The sequence below is a fragment of the Jaculus jaculus genome, chromosome 10 (assembly GCF_020740685.1).
Source record: "Jaculus jaculus isolate mJacJac1 chromosome 10, mJacJac1.mat.Y.cur, whole genome shotgun sequence".
NCBI classification, from domain to species: Eukaryota; Metazoa; Chordata; class Mammalia; order Rodentia; family Dipodidae; genus Jaculus; species Jaculus jaculus.
In genome coordinates this window covers 32,966,584-32,985,820 of record NC_059111.1, presented here as the reverse complement: position 1 = coordinate 32,985,820, position 19,237 = coordinate 32,966,584, and the positions used below count along the sequence as shown (strand labels likewise).

General features: G+C 36.7%; 1 protein-coding gene across 5 annotated transcripts in view; it reads left to right on the top strand.

Moving 5' to 3' along the window:
* Ttk (TTK protein kinase) overlaps nt 1-18,717 on the top strand; it is a 47,818-nt gene extending 29,101 nt beyond the window's left edge. For 2 of the 5 annotated variants that reach the window (XM_045160948.1, XM_045160947.1), the window contains exons 12-22: nt 606-742; nt 2,569-2,692; nt 4,787-4,879; nt 7,102-7,259; nt 7,384-7,535; nt 8,645-8,787; nt 10,345-10,425; nt 13,672-13,848; nt 14,405-14,489; nt 15,004-15,101; nt 18,322-18,717. In XM_045160948.1, the coding sequence (XP_045016883.1) occupies nt 606-742; nt 2,569-2,692; nt 4,787-4,879; nt 7,102-7,259; nt 7,384-7,535; nt 8,645-8,787; nt 10,345-10,425; nt 13,672-13,848; nt 14,405-14,489; nt 15,004-15,101; nt 18,322-18,405 (1,332 nt within the window). In that variant the 3' untranslated portion in view covers nt 18,406-18,717. The remainder of the gene's footprint in view (nt 1-605; nt 743-2,568; nt 2,693-4,786; nt 4,880-7,101; nt 7,260-7,383; nt 7,536-8,644; nt 8,788-10,344; nt 10,426-13,671; nt 13,849-14,404; nt 14,490-15,003; nt 15,102-18,321) is intronic. The other 3 variants (XM_045160949.1, XM_045160952.1, XM_045160950.1) reach the window with 3 other exon arrangements.
* Nucleotides 18,718-19,237: the final 520 nt, after the last annotated feature.

Here is a 19,237-nt window from a genome sequence, read left to right as displayed (position 1 = left end):
AAATAAATAGCAAACCATCCACCTGTATGTTCCAGTCTGTGATTCTTGCTGTAGAGGATGTGTATTCCTCTCCATTTTGGATTTGTACAAGATGAAATCTATGGGTTCTATGACTCATAACAAAGGCATTTACCATTCCAATTTTTGCTAACTTAGTATTTGGCTACACTGGGATAGGACGTGTGTGTGTGTGTGTGTGTGTGTGTGTGTGTGTGTGTGTGTGTGTGTCTGTACACGCTTGCATCTATGCAAGTCAATAATGTGCTCTACTACTGAGTTACAGATCGAGTCCTTGCTGTCTTAGATTATAAAAGTCTAGTATGCATTGTAATAGTTTCAATGGTGGGAAAATATTAGGTCTTGTTCTATTAAACAATTTTATATGCCTTCCTGATACATAACCTATTAGAGGAGAATCTGATGAGCTAAAAGTTTGAAGTAAAAGATCTATACTAAAAAGTTATTAAAATGGAAAATGCTTATGCCTACCTGTTTTATGAGTTTACTTTTTATGTTTTTATTTTTATTAAAGCTTATGTTATTTGTTAGACTATTATGACAAATTTTAAGACTCTAAATTGTAATATTTTAATTTTTTCTTTTAGCAGAAGTGTGCCACTATTGAGCAACTTGCCTTTTCAGTTTCAAAGCAGTCACCACCAATATCAGTACCTAAGTGGATTGACCCAAAGTCTGTCTGCAAGACACCAAGTAATGATGCCTTGGATGATTACATGAGCTGGTAATTACTTGGGCACCTAACTCAGAACTCAGGGAGGTAAAATAGAAGTAAGGTGGGCTTTGGGCCCTAATTAATCTGGGGTTGAATTTTGCTGTTATTTTCAAAGGTTTTCCTAATTATTAATTCTCTCAGCATCAGTTTCATCTCCTGTAAAATGAAGAAAGGACAGTGGTTACAATTACTTAAACATTGTCTTCACATTAAGCAATATATATATTTTAGGGGGCTGGAAAGATGGCTCAGAGAGTAAGATGCTTGCTTGTAAAGCCAAAGGACCCAGGTTCGATTCCTTAAATTACAAAAACAAACAAAAAACAAAAACCCTTTTTTGTGAGGACTATTAATGTAGTTAGTCTTGGTCATATTATAGTCTGTATTTAGTCTTCAAAGAATACAAGCCTAGGCCAGTGGCACATACCCTTAATTCCAGCACTTGGGAGGCAGAGCTGGGAAGATCTCTGTGAGTTCAAGGCGACTCTGAGACTACATAATAATTTCAGGTCAGCCTGGGTTAGAGTAAAATCCTGCCTAAAAAAAAAAAAAAAAAAAAAAAAAAATCAGGCCTTCTCTTTCTTTTTTCTCTTTCTTTCTTTTTTGAGACAGGATCAACCTAGGTAGTCACTGTTAGAAGGAATGATGATATAATTAATATCTCAGCATAGGAAGTGGTAATTAGAATTCTAGAGCTTCTAAAATAGGTCACTTGTACAGTGCACATAGTTCTGAAGGAGTACTGTGCATAGCTTAGAGTGACAGGAGTAAGGAATGACTGCAGGAGTTGGATGCTCATGCTGATTAGTGGAGACACAAGGGAAAGTACCTGAATGAAATTTTAAAGAAAAATAAAGGGACGTGATATACCATAACCTACAGCTTGTGGCCTTATTTTTTATGTCTTAGGACATAACTTTACAATGTGATTGGTTCTTCATTTTCATAATATCATTTTTAAAATTGTAATTAGAATTCTCCTTTTATAGCCAGTGTCTACCTGATTAATATTGTTTTACATATTACTTCATTTTACTACATGTAGAATATTTTAAAGGATGACTGCTGCTTAAAAATAGTGTAGGAATTTCTAGTGATAATAGATATTAATAATTGTTGAGTTTTTTGGTACTGAGTTGTTGTAGGTGTTAAAGATACAATAGCACATCAGGGAAACAGTGTGAATGACTGAACAGGCATAGCAGACTAAAATTTTTTTTGATATCATAATAGTTGGTTTCATGTATTTCCATGGGATATTAGAACATTGTTATTTAAAACAGTTATAAAATCTATGATCAGTCATAAATTGCCTTTTGTCTTGACTGAATTATAAATTTAACCAAACTCCTATTCTTAAAAAGTTTTTTTATTTATATATTTGAAAGAGAGAGAGAATGGGTGTGCCAGGGTCTCCAGCCACTGCAAACGAACTCGAGACGCATGCAACACTTTGTGCATCTGGCTTACGTGGGTCCTGGGGACTTTAACAGAGGTCCTTCAGCTTTGGGGGCAAGCATCTTAACCACTAAGCCATCTATCTCTTCAGCCCCAGACTCCTATTTTTGATCCTATCTTATTTATTTTACTAATAAGTATTTCTTGTCTGGGGATAAAAATTGATTTCAGAAAGCATTTCCAAAAATAAAATATCTGGTGTTAGTGTAACTAGGACAGTTAGATGCCTGCCAGCTGTATTGTAAAACCAAGCTCAGTTCTACTTAATGTGGCACTTTTAAAGTTGATATCAGTGTTTTAGAACGCATGAAAACTTGATTCCAATCTTATTGTTTTTAAGTTTAACGTTTAAATTAAGGGAAACAAATCTTTCCTAGCTTTAGAACTCCAGTTGTAAAGAATGAGCTCCCGCTCACGTGTCCATCATCAACACCCTTCAGCCAGCTTGCCTGTTTCCAGCAGAAGCAGCAAGGCCTCGCTACTCCTCTTCAGAGCTTACAGGTTTGAAAAGCTATGTTAATTTTGGTTTATGTTTAGGTACCATCAGTTCCATAGATTTTACCTTCCAGCATCAAGTTGTTTAGAAAGGCCTTAACTGTCCACTGTTATTCCTAGGAGGCAAATTTTTTGCACGTCCTGATAAGGGTGTGTCTCCCACTTGAAATGTTAGTCACTGAAGAAGCTGATGAAACTACATTCAACCCCGGTTTGAATAGTTGAATAAAAGTTGTCTTGTAGTTGAGATTATTTTCTACGTTGCTTAACAATTTAAGTAGATATTTGTCAACAGTTTCTTTTCACTTTTTAATGCTTAATTCATTTAGAAAAGTCAATGCAAGGTTATTACAATAGCAATATGAAGTCCTTTCTAGAAGGTATTATTCTAAGCTAGCAAAAAAATGTAATGATATGTCGCCATCTGAAAACAGTCAGACATTCTTGACACCAATGGCTGGAATTAGTGTATTGTAACTGAAAGGCAGTCTGATACCAGTATGAGCATGGGCCTTGTAGACAAACTCCATGGGTCATGAATCCTGCCTCACTTCCTACCACATGTGTGATCTTTTGTAATTTACAATAAGTCTTTGTACCCATTTTATTGTCTATAAGATAGGGAACTAAAACTACCTATTTCATTAAATGGTGGTAAAGATTACATTGATTAATACATTTATATGTTTATATATATGTTAACTTATAGTATGTAAATACTGTTAGATATTACACATATTTCATATATGTTTATATGCATACATAAACATACACATATATATTTTTTACAAAGCATGACACAGATAAAAATGCAATAGCAAAATGGGTGTTCCTATTAAATCAATAAAAGAAAAACAGTGGTTACTTGGCTACAGAGGGAGGACTGGGGAGTTATTGCTTAACAGTTAGAGTACTCAATATGCTATCATGAAAAAATACTGGAGATAGACAATGATGTTAACACAACAATGAATGTGCTTAATATCACTGCTTTATACTTTACAGTGATTATAACAGTGAAGTTTAGATTGTGATGTTTTGTTGTAATTAAAAAATTGACATAAGCAGATCCTATTAGGTATGGAAGGAGGTAACTGTTATCAGACTGGAAATTATACAATAAGTTACAAAATAAGGCAATCAGATTTATATTCTAAACACATTTTCTGAGCTATTGGTATTATCAGGGTCCTATTGAGACTAAAGTCTGGAAGAGAATTCAGAAATGACTGGAAGGGGGGATTCTGCTGGTGTCTAGTGTCAAGAGGGATTTGAAGTCAGAGTAGTAAGAGCTCTGGGGAAGGTGTGTTGATGCTGATAAGGGCAGGATGCTGGGAAGGACGGTGAAGGTGGGGCCTAAAGGGATCTGGTTGGCAGTTTGAATCTCAGGCCTCAGTGAGGAGGATAGAAAGGGCATGAGGGTGTCTTGTGCAGGACGCTAACCTCACACTGGTACTGAGTTAGAGTAAGCTGGAATTCTCTCCCTCTGGGGGAAGGAACATGAAACTGTTTATTCCAGGAGTGAAGACAGAAGGCACAAGAAACAGCATACAACTCAACTAGAGAATTGAGAAAATAGAGAATAAAGAAATCGAATTGTTTTATTTTAAAAGAAGAGGGTTACAAAAAAGATGTTCTTTTATGGGATCTAAAACTTGGCTTGGTTAAATTGAAATTCATTGCCTTTGACTATGTTTTGTTTGTTGGTTAATCAAAAGTTCTTAGTTTCAACTTCATCAATTCAGAATAAGGCCTGTCCGCACACCTTCTGTTTAAAGCCTGTATAAGTGCCCATCAAAGTCACCTACTTTATAAAGGGAGAAACAGTGTAGCTAATGATAGCACATCAGTGGGAAGGCTGCTGGGGAACATGCCACAGTGCAGTAAACCTATGCAACACTGAATGAACTTCAGTTTAACTTAGTCGCACATAACCTTCTTTCCATATGATGAATGTTAAATGAGTAAAAGGTGAAAGTATGCAAAGAAAGTGTCCTTGTAAAAATATCATTACATCTCAAAATTGGGAGATTTTCACTATTTCTAATGCTAGCTGTGGCTAGGCATGGTCTCTGAACATTTATTTATCTACTTATTTAGATTTCAGGGTGTTCTTCAACCAATGAATGCATTTCAGTTAAAGGAAGAATTTATTCCATTTTAAAGCAAATAGGCAGCGGAGGCTCAAGTAAGGTGAGTAACTGAAATATCTAAGAAATTAACCAAAATATTTTAAGCTTTTTTGTTTTGCTGGGTATGGGCGTTCTGTTAACTTCTAGATGTCCATGTTGCCTTTGAGCCAAAAAACACTGCCTCATTTTCTATCTAATATAGTTATCCATTTTAGACCCATCTCCTGATTTCAACATCATGCTTCCAGATTTCTTCTCTATTCATTAACAGTGCTTGACAATGGCAAATGACCAGTCTGTAATCTCACTAAATATATATATATATGTATATGATCATTTACTTTACTCACTACTGTGACCAAATACCTGACGAGAAGCAATTTAAAGAAGGAAGGGCTTGCCAGATAAGATGTTACACACTTTTAATCCCAGCACCCAGAAGGCTGAGGTAGGAGTATTGATGAGAGTTCGAGGCCAGTCTGAGACTACCTAATGAATTTCAGGTCAGTCTGGAATAGATCAAGACACTACCTAAGGAAAAAAATAAAAAGGAATTTCTGCCTAGAGTTTAAGGTTACACTCCCTCGTGGGGAAGATGGGTGGCAGGAATGTGGAGCAGCTGCTCACATCACTTCTGCAGTCAGCATGCAGAGTGATGTGTCTCAGTGTACAGCTAGCTTTCTCTTTTTTATCCTGTCCAAGACTCCCAGCCCAAGGAATGGTGCCATCCACAGTTAGGTAGGTCTTCCCATCGTAGTTAACCTAATATAGAAAACCCCTTGCAGACATTCCTAGAGATTTGTTTCTATGTTCTTAATTACTTTTTTTAAAAAGTGTTTTTATTTATTATTATCTGAGAGAGAGAGAAAGATACAGAGAATGGGTGTGCCATTCAACCAGTACAAATGAACTACACTTTTGTGCATTTGGCTTTACATGCCTACTGGCAATGGAACCTGAGTCCTTTGGGTTTGCAGGCAAGTGCCTTAACCACTAAGCCATCTCTCCAGCCCCTCATCTGAGTTCTTTTTATTTTGCTTTATTTATTTGAGGGGGGGGGGGCAGACACACAGAGAATTGGCACGCCCGGACCTTCAGCCACTGCAAGTGAACTCCAGAAGCATGCGCCACCTTGTGCATCTGGCTTACATGGGTCCTGGGGAATTGAACCTGGTTCCTCTGGCTTTGCAGGCTAGCACTTTAACTACTAAGCCATTCCTCTAGCCCTCATCTGAGTTCTTAATTACATGGTAGCACTGTCCTTACATAGCATAATTGATTCTTATGTGTTCAGTTGAGCCTTCTTCACTCACCAAGGCAACTGTAATCAGGAGCACAATTTCCCTTTTTTGTTAAATTTGGCTTTTAGCATTGATGGTTGGGTCCTTAGTGCTTGTGATAAACAGTTCATGTTTCTTTTTTAATTTTTTTAATTTTTATTTACTTATTTGAGAGCGAAAGACAGAGAAAAAGGCAGATAGAGAATGGGCACGCCAGGGCCTCCAGCCACTGCAAATGAACTCCAGATGTGTGCTCCCCCTTGTGCATCTGGCTTATGTGGGTCCTGGGGAATCGAGCCTCAAACTGGGGTCCTTAGGCTTCAAAGGCAAGCGCTTAACTGCTAAGCCATCTCTGCAGCACCATGTTTGTTTTTTATTGAAAAATAATTCCCTCCCCACTCTTTATCTGTTTTCATTTTCTCGAACCAGCCATTGTAGTCCTTGATATTAAAATCCTGCCAATAAACTTGTAGAATATCTTGTTCTTGCCAGTTTAACTGGAAATCGACCTGCTCAGTTTTTCACAACTGAATGTATTGCTAGTTCTCAGTTAGTGCTTTTTTTTTTTCTCAATTGTCTCCATCACAAGAATGAACTTGTCAGTGCCATGCACAGGGTAACAAATCACCATCTAAGAAGGGACTTGTCTGCTTATCACTACTTTCATTATCCTTACTATTTCTCCACGAGGTTTTTGCTGTATTATTTCTCTGTCATCCAAGAGTTTTGTGACTATAGCAAATTTAAGTAGCTGTTCTTATATTTAATAGAGACAACCTTGAGATTTATACCTTTGAACTATTTAATGTCCATAGTTATAAGTGATTGGAAATAGACTATTATTCTCATGTATTTATTCCTTTCTATACTCAAAATAGGCCCAGAGACTTTCATGTTAATATTTATTTCAGAATTTTCTCAGCCTAAAATTGTGTCTGATACATTGAAAGCATTGATAGCATTTAAATGGTGCATTCTAAACTTTTCTTTGTTTGCTGTGTAGGTCTTTCAGGTATTGAATGAAAAGAAACATATATATGCTATAAAATATGTGAACCTAGAAGATGCTGATAATCAAACTATTGAAAGTTACCGGAATGAAATAGCTTATTTGAATAAACTACAAGCTCACAGTGATAAGATCATCCGACTCTATGATTAGTAAGAATTCATTTTTATTTTAAGAAATAAAAATTTCTTATCATAATTTTCAGGTACATATTTAGTAAGTACTGGTTAAATAACTTGGTCATTTGTTGTTTTGTTGCATTTGTTTTAAATACAGTGAAATCACAGACCAGTACATCTACATGGTAATGGAATGTGGAAATATTGATCTGAATAGTTGGCTTAAAAAGAAAAAATCCATCAATCCCTGGGAACGCAAGAGTTACTGGAAAAATATGTTGGAAGCAGTGCACACAATCCATCAACATGGTATTTAAAAGTCTCTTCCTATATGTCAATTAAATATTTCTTAATAATGTCATCTTAGAAAAATGCCCCTGTGATTTTAATTGCTAAAATTACCTCTAGTAATTATTTCGAAGTTGATTTAAAGATGAAAGAAACAAGGCTATTTCTTAAAATTGGTCACCCAACAGATGTAGTAAACTAACCAAAATTCTTACATCCATAATGCAAAATGCATCTTTCTCAGAATTAGCATAATCTGTATTTCTTCAAATTTATGGATGTAGTAAATTTTTCACTTTAGAATTCATACATTCAAAAATATGATAGTTTTCTCATGCTCCTAATAATTTTGTGCCTAGTATGAGGAATTACTATTGTTGTTGTTATTATAAGCCTCTGGTCTTTACTTAACTTGCTCTTGGGTTCTAAAAGTTTTTCTCTACTTTTGCCCATCTTTCAAAACAATAACAAAAGCACACAAACTTCTTAAGTCTGGATGATTGTAAGTTGTTTCCTGTTTCTCTGTTTGGAAGGGTAAAGATAGTTTGCCGATGATAAGTCAGGGCTGCTAGCGGGAGGCATGTGGTCTTACTGACCAGCACTGCAATGGCCGTGCTTTCCACTGGGCAGTGTGACACAGTGGTAGAGGATAAACAGACCAAAATGCTTCAGTTTCATGTATTGTTACTTAGGTTAGGTTTTCTAATCTTCAACCGTTTACTTAAGTCACTATTGCATTAGTGTCTGCGCCTTAAAATGTGGGTGATAATGGTACTTAGTATTGTTAGGAGGAGCCAGGTGTTCATTACAAGTGGAAAATAAAATCATGCTTAGCACATAACATGTGTCTTGAAAATATAGAACATATATATAATAAGTGGCACTGGGTGTGGTAGTACATACCTTTAATCCCAGCACTCAGGAGGATCACTGTGAGTTCTAGGCCATCCTGAGGCTACATAGTGAATTCCAGGTCAACCTGGGCTACAGTGAGACCCTACTTTGAAAATTAAAACAACAACCAAAAGAATATATAAGTACATATTTAATTAGGTTGACTAATTGAAGGAATCAGCTTGACTACAGATAATGAAATTGTTTTGTCTGTACAGTATTTGACATTGTCTCAGTGAATGTTTATTTTGAAGGCATTGTTCATAGTGATCTGAAGCCTGCAAACTTTCTAATAGTTGATGGAATGCTAAAGCTAATTGATTTTGGAATTGCAAACCAAATGCAACCAGATACAACCAGCATCGTTAAGGATTCTCAGGTAGGACTGTTAGTGATGGCTGGTTACTACACAATCTAGTCCCTTTTCACCTGGGAAGTAGTACTTTGCCTGTAAGTATTTATTTTACTTTATTTTTATTAAGTAATTCTATTTATTTTAATTTTATGTATTTATGAGAGAGAAAGAGACAGACAGAGAGAGAATGGGCATGGCTCCAGCCACTGCAAATGAACTCCAGAAACTTGTGCCACCTTGTACATGTGGTTACGTGGGTTCTGGGGAGTCAAACCTGGGTCCTCAGGCTTTTCAGGTAAGTGCCTTAACCACTAAGCAATCTCTCCAGCCCAGTATTTACTTTTTTACCTGCCTTGTTTTTCAAAGAACTTGAAGTGTTTTTTAGTAAGACTAGATACCCTAACTTCAAAAGATTCAAAAACATGGTCAATTGATTTTAGAGAATAAAACTAGATGGAAAATATACATAATTTTGAATGATTTTTCATAGCTGAAGTAGAAAATGCCTGCCTTAGAAATCATTTTGTTCATGATCTAAAATTGATCTGAAACTTTGGCTTAGAATTAAATAGGAGTAAGCAAAGAGGAAATTGAAGTTACATATTTTCCATTGTCCATGAGGTGAAATTATTGATTCTCTTCCAGAGAAGCCAAATTTTTCCTGTCATTTAAATCGAGGGGACTGGTGGGAAGAACGTTAGAAGGCTTTCTTAGTGGAAATGCTATAATGTTCTATTTAACTGTAACACTGGCCACAGCAAACCCAGTGAAGCTCCCCACGGACACTGAAGCAATTATAACAGAGCAAAGGGTAATCTTGCCTGGACCTGACACAAGCTCATGTCTGCAGATTTCTGATATAGGCCTGCTTTAATCTTTAGAGCAAAACGAGACTGTGTTAGAAGAAATAAATGGTTGGCATGCACTTAAAACTGTATTCAATAGTCATTAGAAGTATGGTTGAACATTGAGCTGTCAGTCATCTTGAAGAGACCTTCCATGACAGGGTACTAAAGTTCAGGTTCTCTATGTTGAAAGCAGAGCCGTTCATTTTTAGGTTGAAAGGAGCACATTGTAATGTGGATGGGCATCATCATACCGGAGAAATTCTTGTGTGATTTAGATTCCCATCCCTCCTCAGTTTGCATGTTGGGCCAACAAATACCGGGAGATGAAGTTAGATGGTTCCTTTTATTTATGTACTGATGTGTTGGTTTACAGAAGGGTTTTATTGAGTCTACTGAAACATGGAAACAGCTTAATTAAGTCACCCAAAGGTTATTGTAATCATAGAATTTAAGTCTAGACAGATTTTGCTACCTGCCCGCCATAATTACAGAAAAGCACAGCATTCTGAAAGGACCCAGTCTTCTCACCTTGAACTCTACTCATTTTGCTGGAGTTGTGAAGTAATGGACATATATCTCAATATTGTTGGTAGCTGTTTAAAATTTCCAAGTCTTGTCACTTCAGTCAATAATTACCCAAGTTTTTAAGAACCTGACATTTGTGTTTTAAAAAAAATAAATCAAAATGAGACACTTTGACTGATTTCTTTGCTTTCTGTGATTTGGCAAGTAGGTTGGCACAGTAAATTACATGCCACCAGAAGCAATCAAGGACATGTCCTCTTCAAGAGAGAATGGGAAATCCAAATCAAAGGTACTGTAAATACTCCATCCCATTCGCCTGGCACCAGTGAACTCACAACTGTGTTCTCATATTGTCAGGCCTTTGCAAAGACCTTGCTTTCTTCAGAAGATTGTTCACTGTTACTGTCTTGAAATTGTTTATTAATAGCATACTTGTATGTGATGAGCTCTGCAATATGTCCCTCTGAGAAGTGGACCTACAGCATTTTTTGAGTTTTTAAATTACAATATTAACAACTTAGTTTTGATCTGAACACCTGAAAATAACACTGAATTCATATCCTTTGAAGTCCTCCCCCCCGCCCCGCCCCATTGCACTCACTAGCCAGGGGCAAAGGCAGTCAGGGACAAAAGACTGCTTTTCCCTGGAATCTTTATATAGGCTGCCACCAGAAGATCTGCCCACTCTGGGGGAAGGTCTTTTCCCCTCTTCATGCACATGGCCTCACATATCTGCCCGAGAGGCATCACTCTTGCTTGATTCCTGATCCAGTCCAATTGACAGTGGAAATTAACTGCTTGATGTCCTTAAGTGTGTATACATGTATATTCTCTGTTAATTTGTTTGTTGTGACAAGGTTTTCATCGCCCTGGCTGGCCTTGAAATCATGGTGATCCTCCTGCCTCAGCCTCTGAAAATACTGTACTTACATATGTGAGTGAGCATGCCCAGCCCTCCACTTAATATTTTCACCATTTGTGTGTGTGTGTGTGTGTGTGTGTGTGTGTGTGTGTGTGTCCATGCCTTTCTCGCTAGACTAGCCTTTACCACTTGAACTCTCTCAACTTCATCCACTGTGTACTTACTTTTTCTGTATTGTTATTAAAAAAATTATTTGTTTGCAAGCAGAGAGTTATAGAAGAGAGGCAGAGAGAATGGGTGTTCCAGAGCCTCCAGATGCTGCAATGGACTCCAGGTGCATGTGCCACTTTGTGCATCTGGCTTTATGGGTACTGGGGAGTTGAACTTAAGTCATTAGGTTCTGCAGGCAAACACCTCAACTGTTGAGACACCTCTCCAGCCCTTTTCTGTCTTCTTAAGTAATAACTAATGCCATTTTAGTGTTTATGCTTGGATTACAAATATTAAAGCTGGGCTGGAGAAATGGCTCAGCAGTTAAGGCACTAGCCTGCAAAGTGTAATGACCTGGGTAGGATAACTGAGTTTAAGGACAGCCTAGGCTATATAATAAGAGACTGTCTTTAGAAGTATTCGTTTTATTCTGAGTTTTACTTCGGGTACTATTTGCAGGTTTTACTGGTTTTTTTTTTTTTTTTTTGGTCATAAATTTCTAAGATTTTTAATTCTGGTTGTAAAACTTTTTAACTTTAAAATGAGATTTTGAATTGTATATAGAGTTTTCAGCTGTCAGCTCAGTGATTTAATACGCACTAGGAAATTTCAGACCAGTTGATTGATTTTCATCCCTGAATAAATGAATACCTGCTAGTGAAGAACAACATTCCTTTACTCTTTTGTTCTGAAGCTGGTCACCACACTTTGCAGTGACCTTGGGCCACTGGGCTTCTCATCTTAGGCCCATTCGCTTCCTTCCTTGCTTCCCTCTGCTTTCTGCTTCACATTCTTCTGCTTACAGCCTTTGACAGTCTGCCCATTTCCTTTCTCAGTCCACAGATAGAACTTTCCACTGGCTTCATTCTGTTTTGTACGTGCGTGCTTTACTGCACATCTTGTCTGCGGGTTAGGAGGAGTTTCAGAAGGACCATTCTGCAGTAGGTACTGCCATTTTCCCAGACCTGTAGCCTTCTCTATCTTGATATATTGAGAAATGGATTTAGTTAACTTTCAAGTGCTTACACTGGAGAAAAAGGAAGGTGTTTTTATTGTAGGGTTTTTTTTTTTTTTAACTGTATGTTCAGAAAATGGGAAAAGTTTACTTGATAAATTCTAGGAAACATGTTAAAAACCTACCCCCTCAACAATTTAATGCAGTTTCTCATTTTATTTATTTATTTATTCATTCATTCATTCAATCATGATTTTGGTGATGGTGTTGTTGTTTTTGTTTTTGTTTCAAAACAGAATCTCACTTTGTTGTCCAGGCTGTGACTTGATTCTCCTACCTGAGCCTCCCAAGTGCTGGGATTACAGATGTGGATCACCATGTCTGGCTCAGTTTCTCTTGGTGTAGTTACAATAAATGTGGTTTCAGCGTGTAAAAGTTCATCATTGCTATGTCCTCTTAGATGATTATTAATTAACTCTTGCTCTTCTCTATGAGTTTTGCTATTCTCTTTTCCTATATTAACAGTGTACTTTCTACTTTGTTCACTTCCTTATTTTAATTTTTTTTTATCTGGTTTTGTATGTGCATTTCTTTTTCTCCCCATCTTTCTGTGTCATTTGGTTTGGATTTATTCTTTGTGAAGAGTATATGCTCTTGTTAACCATTCTCATGATTTATGCCCCCTGCCCTGCTTGGCCTTCATTATGTTCCAGTTCAAGTTATCCTGCTGCTTTGGTTATATGTCTAACATGGTTTTCATCCAGTGAACACAGTACTGTGCTGGGGATGTAGTGCAGTGGCTGACCCTTGTGTAGCCTGTACAAAGCCCTTTGACACCCAACACTGCCAAGAAAAAGCAGTCTAATAATACATGCTATTTACTAGTACTTATTATTCAGAAACTGTTTTGTGTGGTCAGCCACATTCATAGCTCTGTCACTTAATGCCCATTACAATGTGTTCCTCCTTTGATTCTTTTTGGTGCTAAGGATTAGGCCCAAGTGGAATCTTGTGCATGCAAGGCAAGTGGTCTACCACTAAGTTCTACCTCTAACCCCATGACAGTATGCTTTTGTTTATCCTGCTTTACAGGCGAGGAGACACAGACACATATATGGCATGCACCACCTTCTACATCTGGCTTTATGTGGTTACTGGGGAATGCAACCCAGGTTCCTAGGCTTTGCAGCAAGCACCTTCACTGCTGAGTCATCTCTGCAGCCCCCAATTATGTTTTTTAGTCTTATCTTTTCAAGCTTCCAAGAATTTAATATCTTATCTCATTTATAATAACTGAGATTTTCATAGTGTTAAAGTGAGCTCCACAAAATGATGAAATGTAATGAACTTTAGAAAATGATACTTTGTTACATAAGCATGAGCTCATACTTTCATATTCATTGATTTTAATTATGGTCTTATACTTAATATTTCAAAAATATAATATACTTATGTTACATTTATTTTAAAGTAAAGCTTTTTTTTTTTTCCTTCTTTCCTTTATTTAGATAAGCCCCAAAAGTGATGTTTGGTCCTTAGGATGCATTTTATACTATATGACTTATGGAAAAACACCATTTCAGCATATAATTAATCAGATTACCAAATTACATGCAATAATTGATCCTAATCATGAAATTGAATTTCCTGATATTCCAGAAAAAGATCTTCAAGATGTGTTAAAGGTAACATTAATAGTTAATGGATATATAAAGATAATATCTCAAGTAATTATTTTAATTATCGATTGATTGATTGGAGAAAGAGGTAGATGAGAGAGAGAGAGAGAATGGGCTGGGCATACCAGGGCCTCTAGCCACTATAAACAAACTCCAGACACATGCATCACCTTGTGCCCCTGGCTTTTTGTGGGTACTGGGGAATCGAACCTGGGTCCTTTGGTTTTGCCAGAAAGTATCTTAACCACTAAGCCATTTCTCCAGCCCATCAAATAATTTCATAAAATTGTTTGTTTAAATAAATAGTTGGGGTGATTGGAATTATGTAACTAGTCTATTTAAGGAGATTGCTGAGTGAAGTAGTTATAAAGTATGTTTATGTTGAAGGTGTTTTTGAGACCTAATGAATACTTGAGAATTTCCAAAAATTACATAGAGTAAAAAATGTTTTTGAGGGGGATATGTAGAAGTTAACTTTTGTGATATCATACAATCTGGAAAAATGCTTTGTCAACAGTATATATAAAAATTTGCTCTTTCTAAAGAATTTTTACTTTCATAGTGTTGTTTAATAAGAGACCCTAAACAGAGGATATCCATTCCTGAGCTCCTTGCACATCCATATGTACAAATCCAAACTCACCCAGGTACTGCTTCCTTAAAAATTATTTATTACTAAATTACTAATGTGAATATCTGATTAACTAAATTGGTTTCCCTTGAGCAGCCTTCTTGTGGAAATTACCATTATGCTAAAGAGTAAAGTAAATAAAATTGCTTTTCTTTACTATCTTGTATTCTGTTTCATTTATCCTAGGTTGGGAGCTAAGATCAGTGATAAATTATAAAAATGCCAGTTATTGTAGTGTTACACAGAATAGCTAGTTTGGGTTGGTTTTGTGTTTTTAACTGTTTATTTGGGGGCAGCATCTTACTGTTATACCCCCAGGGTGGCCTCCACATTGTAGTTTGTGATTGTTTATTTTTTTGACACAGGGGTTTGCTATGTACCCCCAGCTGGCCATAAGCTCACAGCAGTCCTGCCTGGTCCTCCAGAATGCAGGCATTACAAGCATCCACTACTACACTGGGCCATAGTGTGTATTTTTTAATGAATTTGTCTCATTAGTACCAGCATGTTGATGACTGTCTGTGTTCTAGGCACCCAAGTAGCTAAGGGAACCACTGATGAAATGAAATACGTTCTAGGTCAACTTGTTGGCCTGAATTCTCCTAACTCCATCTTGAAAGCTGCCAAAGTAAGCATATCTCTTCATCTGAACTATTTGAATATAGTACATTGAGATAGACACTTAGAAGAACAGTTGACCCCAAGGAAAATAGGTGTACTTGTCTCATCAATTATAAATTATAATGTACATTTCTGCATTTAGATTCTTAATATGTGCTTTTTATAAGTAGATATCTTTTTGATTTGATTTGAGTGGAATGTCATATATAAAGTACATTCAAAAGATTGGTCTTGAGTTTTGGAATAAGCAAAAATTTATCTTTTAGTTATTCTGTCTCAACAGCATTCTTAGAGCACAGCTTTAGAATTCATTCCTTTTAGACATAAAATATATTCCAACTTTTTATGAAACTTTACAGAAATGATAGTGTTTGTCATATGTAAAGGCTTCTGAAAAGCTTACATAGAAACCACAGCACATGTCTCAAGCTGTTTAGCCTCTGAATACCTGCTTCTGTTTATCCTGTGAGTTCTGGAGGTCACTCTCATCAAGTACCTAGTTCTTTCTAGTGAATGCTTCTAAATGCTTATCAGTCATCTGGTTTAACTGCCAAGCAATTACTGATTCTATATTTGAATTATGTTATAAAAGCATGGAAGCCTGAATTAATGCTTTGTTCTCTGAATAAGGGTAAAGTCAATCTCAGTTGCTAATTTGAACACATTTCTAAATGAATTTATTGTTCCTTTAGTACAATATTTGACTCATTTAATACTAGGTCATTTTTTTCTTAAATTTTAAGTGCTGATGTCAGTGGCTTCAGGTGTTCAGTGTGTTTTAACATTGGCCTGTATTTTCTAACTCCATGTTTTAACCCAATATCAAAGTATTCTTCAAAACTTTCTTATAAATGAAATTAAGGTAGATTCACCTTTATCACTGAGATTATGTTTCTTTTTTTTTTTAATTTTATTCATTTATTTATTTGAGAGTGACAGAGACAGAGAGAAAGACAGATAGAGGGAGAGAGAGAGAATGGGCGCGCCAGGGCTTCCAGCCTCTGCAAACGAACTCCAGATGTGTGCACCCCCTTGTGCATCTGGCTAACGTGGGACCTGGGGAAGCGAGCCTCGAACCGGGGTCCTTAGGCTTCACAGGCAAGCGCTTAACCGCTAAGCCATCTCTCCAGCCCGAGATTATGTTTCTTGATGGCAAAGATGAAGATACCTGTGATCTTCATTGATTAGTTGTTGGCTTAGCTTTCCATCTTTATTCTTTTAATATATAGAGCTTAACACTCATTTGCCCTCTTTGTCCATTACTTCCATATCTGTGAATTCAACTAACCCCAAATCAAAAATATTCCAAAAAATTGTGTACTAAATATATACATACTTGTATCTTGTTATAATTCCCTAAGAATATATAGTATGGGGGGGGGAAGGGTGGGTATTACCATGGGATACTTTTTATAATCATGGAAAATGATAATACAAATTGAAAAAAAAAGAACATATAGTATAACAATGATCTATATCATGTTTCTATTACATTTTCTTTTTACTTTACATTTTGCATTGTATTTATTCATTTGCACATGCACACATGCACGTGCGTGTGTGTGTGTGTGTATGCACACGTGTGTGTCAGGCTTTATGTGGATGTTGGGAATATGGGCCAACAGGCTTTGTAAGCAAGCACCTCTTTGTTTTAATTTTTATTTTTTATGAGAGAAAGAGGCAATTGGCACACACTAGGGCTTCCAGCCACTGCAGTTGAACTCCAGACATGTGCTCCATCTTGTGCACATGCACAACCTTGAGCATGGGCCACCTTGTGTGTCTGGCCGACATGGGATTTGGGGATTCAAACATAAGTCCTTAGGCTTCTCAGACAAGCTTCTTAACTGCTAACCATCTCTCCAGCCCACAAGCAAGCACCTTTAACCAGAATCATCTCCCCAGCCCTCTGTATTTGTTTTTATAAGCATGATTTACAAGTATATGACGGGTACATATATGTTAATGCAAATAGCATGCACTTTGTATAAGGGGCTGGAACATCTGGTGGGTAGAGATCCTGTTCACATCTACTACATTTGTATAAGGGGCTGGAACATCTGGTGGGTAGAGATCCTTGGGGTACCAGTTGTAACTAGTTGTAATAATGTTAACGACCCCTGTTCACATCTACTACATTTGTATAAGGGGCTGGAACATCTGGTGGGTAGAGATCCTTGGGGTTCCAGTTGTAACTAGTTGTAATAATTTTTTTAATTTTTTTTTTTATTTATTTGAAAGTGACAGACAGAGAGAGAGAAAGAGGCAGATAGAGATAGAGAGACAGAATGGGCACACCAGGGCCTCCGGCCACTGCAAACGAACTCCAGATGCATGCGCCCCCTTGTGCATCTGGCTAACGTGGGTCCTGGAGAATCGAGCCTCAAACCGGGATCCTTAGGCTTCACAGGCAAGCACTTAACCGCTAAGCCATCTCTCCAGCCCTAGTTGTAATAATTTTAACGACCCCTGTTTATTAGATTGAGTAGCATCTGAAAAGATATGTTGTTTCTTGATGAATATATTTTATGTCTAGAATGTAAGGGCAGCTTTATAAGAAACAGTAAGGGAGCTTAAGATAGATTTGGAAATCCACAGGTATGTTTATTTATATATGAAATATATAAGAAATATACATATGAGAAATATGTTATATTTCTCTTATCAAAAGGTTGAGCTGCATTTTTGGTAGCTAATTTTTGTTGTTGTTTTTGTTTTTGAGGTAGAGTCTCACCCTAGCCCAGGCTGACCTGGAATTCACTATGTAGTCTCAGGATGGCCTTAAACTCATGGCAATTCTCCTACCTCTGCCTCCCAAGTGCTGAGATTAAAGGCATGTGCCACCATGCCTGGCAATGGTAGCTAATTTGTAAGGCCAAAGTAGGTGTTTAAAATTCTTATATCTGAGCTGGAGAGATGACTTAGTGGTTAAGGCATTTGCCTGCAAAGCTAAAAGACCCTGGTTCAATTACCAGATGCTCAAGGAGGCATATACATCTGGATTTTGTTTGCAGTGGCTAGAGGCCCTGGTGTATCCATTCTTCTCTCAAATAAGTAAAATATTTTTTAAAATTCTTATCTCCAATAGTTTATAATTTCTTTACAATTATAAAATAAGAACAAGAGAGGAATAAATTTATCATATTTAGACTGTTGAATTACCTTTATTTAACTAGAACTGCATTGAACTAAACCTTTACAAACCAGTTTTGTGTTTTTAATTTCAGACTTTATATGAGCGCTATAGTTGTGGGGAAAGTCATGATTTTTCATCCTCCAAGACTTCTGAAAAACAGTGGGAAAGAAAGTGACATACAGCTACTCAGACTGTCAGAAACACTACTCTCAAATATATTGGACTGCTGTACTTTTGATTTGGAATACAGCTTCACCTGAATTTTATCTGTAAAAATCTTGAATATCTCATCCTTAAAAGAAAACTGTAAAGTTACCAACCACTAATGAATAGTACTGTATATATTAAATTATAGAATTGGTTTTCTCTGTTTTATGCTTTCCTGTAAATCTACTCTTGTTGCATTTCTCTCTTGAGAGTGGGTGAGCAACTGAGATAGATTCTGAAGATCCATGTAAATAAAGCTTATAGCATGAGCTATACCACATTTTCAAAGCTATCAAGTTATTTTCCTCAATACACATTACTTTCATAGTAGCAAAATTCTTAGTAACAAGTTAAGGAAATGCCTGATAGACTTTAGTAAATAAATTTTAAAGTTCTTAAAAGGTTTAAATCTCAGATTTCCTATTTATCTGGAACATTGGCTCATTCAGTTCTGCCCTTGACTTCATAGTGGATGTTGTTACTGGTACTTAGAGTAGCATGCTGGCCTCTGGGGTGTAAGTTTGATAGGGCATGGATATATACAGATATTACAAAGTCAGAATCTGAAATGTTTTCTATTTCCAGTTGATGATGCTTAACTTGTCAGAGGATTTTTTTTTTCTTAATTTTTGGTCTACAGCAAAATATAGTAGAAAAGACAGTTCTTATATGTCTTTTGCTTTCAATTAAAATGTTCATCACTATTAGCATCCCCAACATTAAAATCTCACACCACACAGTGTAGCTTTTGTTACACTCCATGAGCGTTCACCAAGAGTACTCAAAAGTCCAGTTACTAT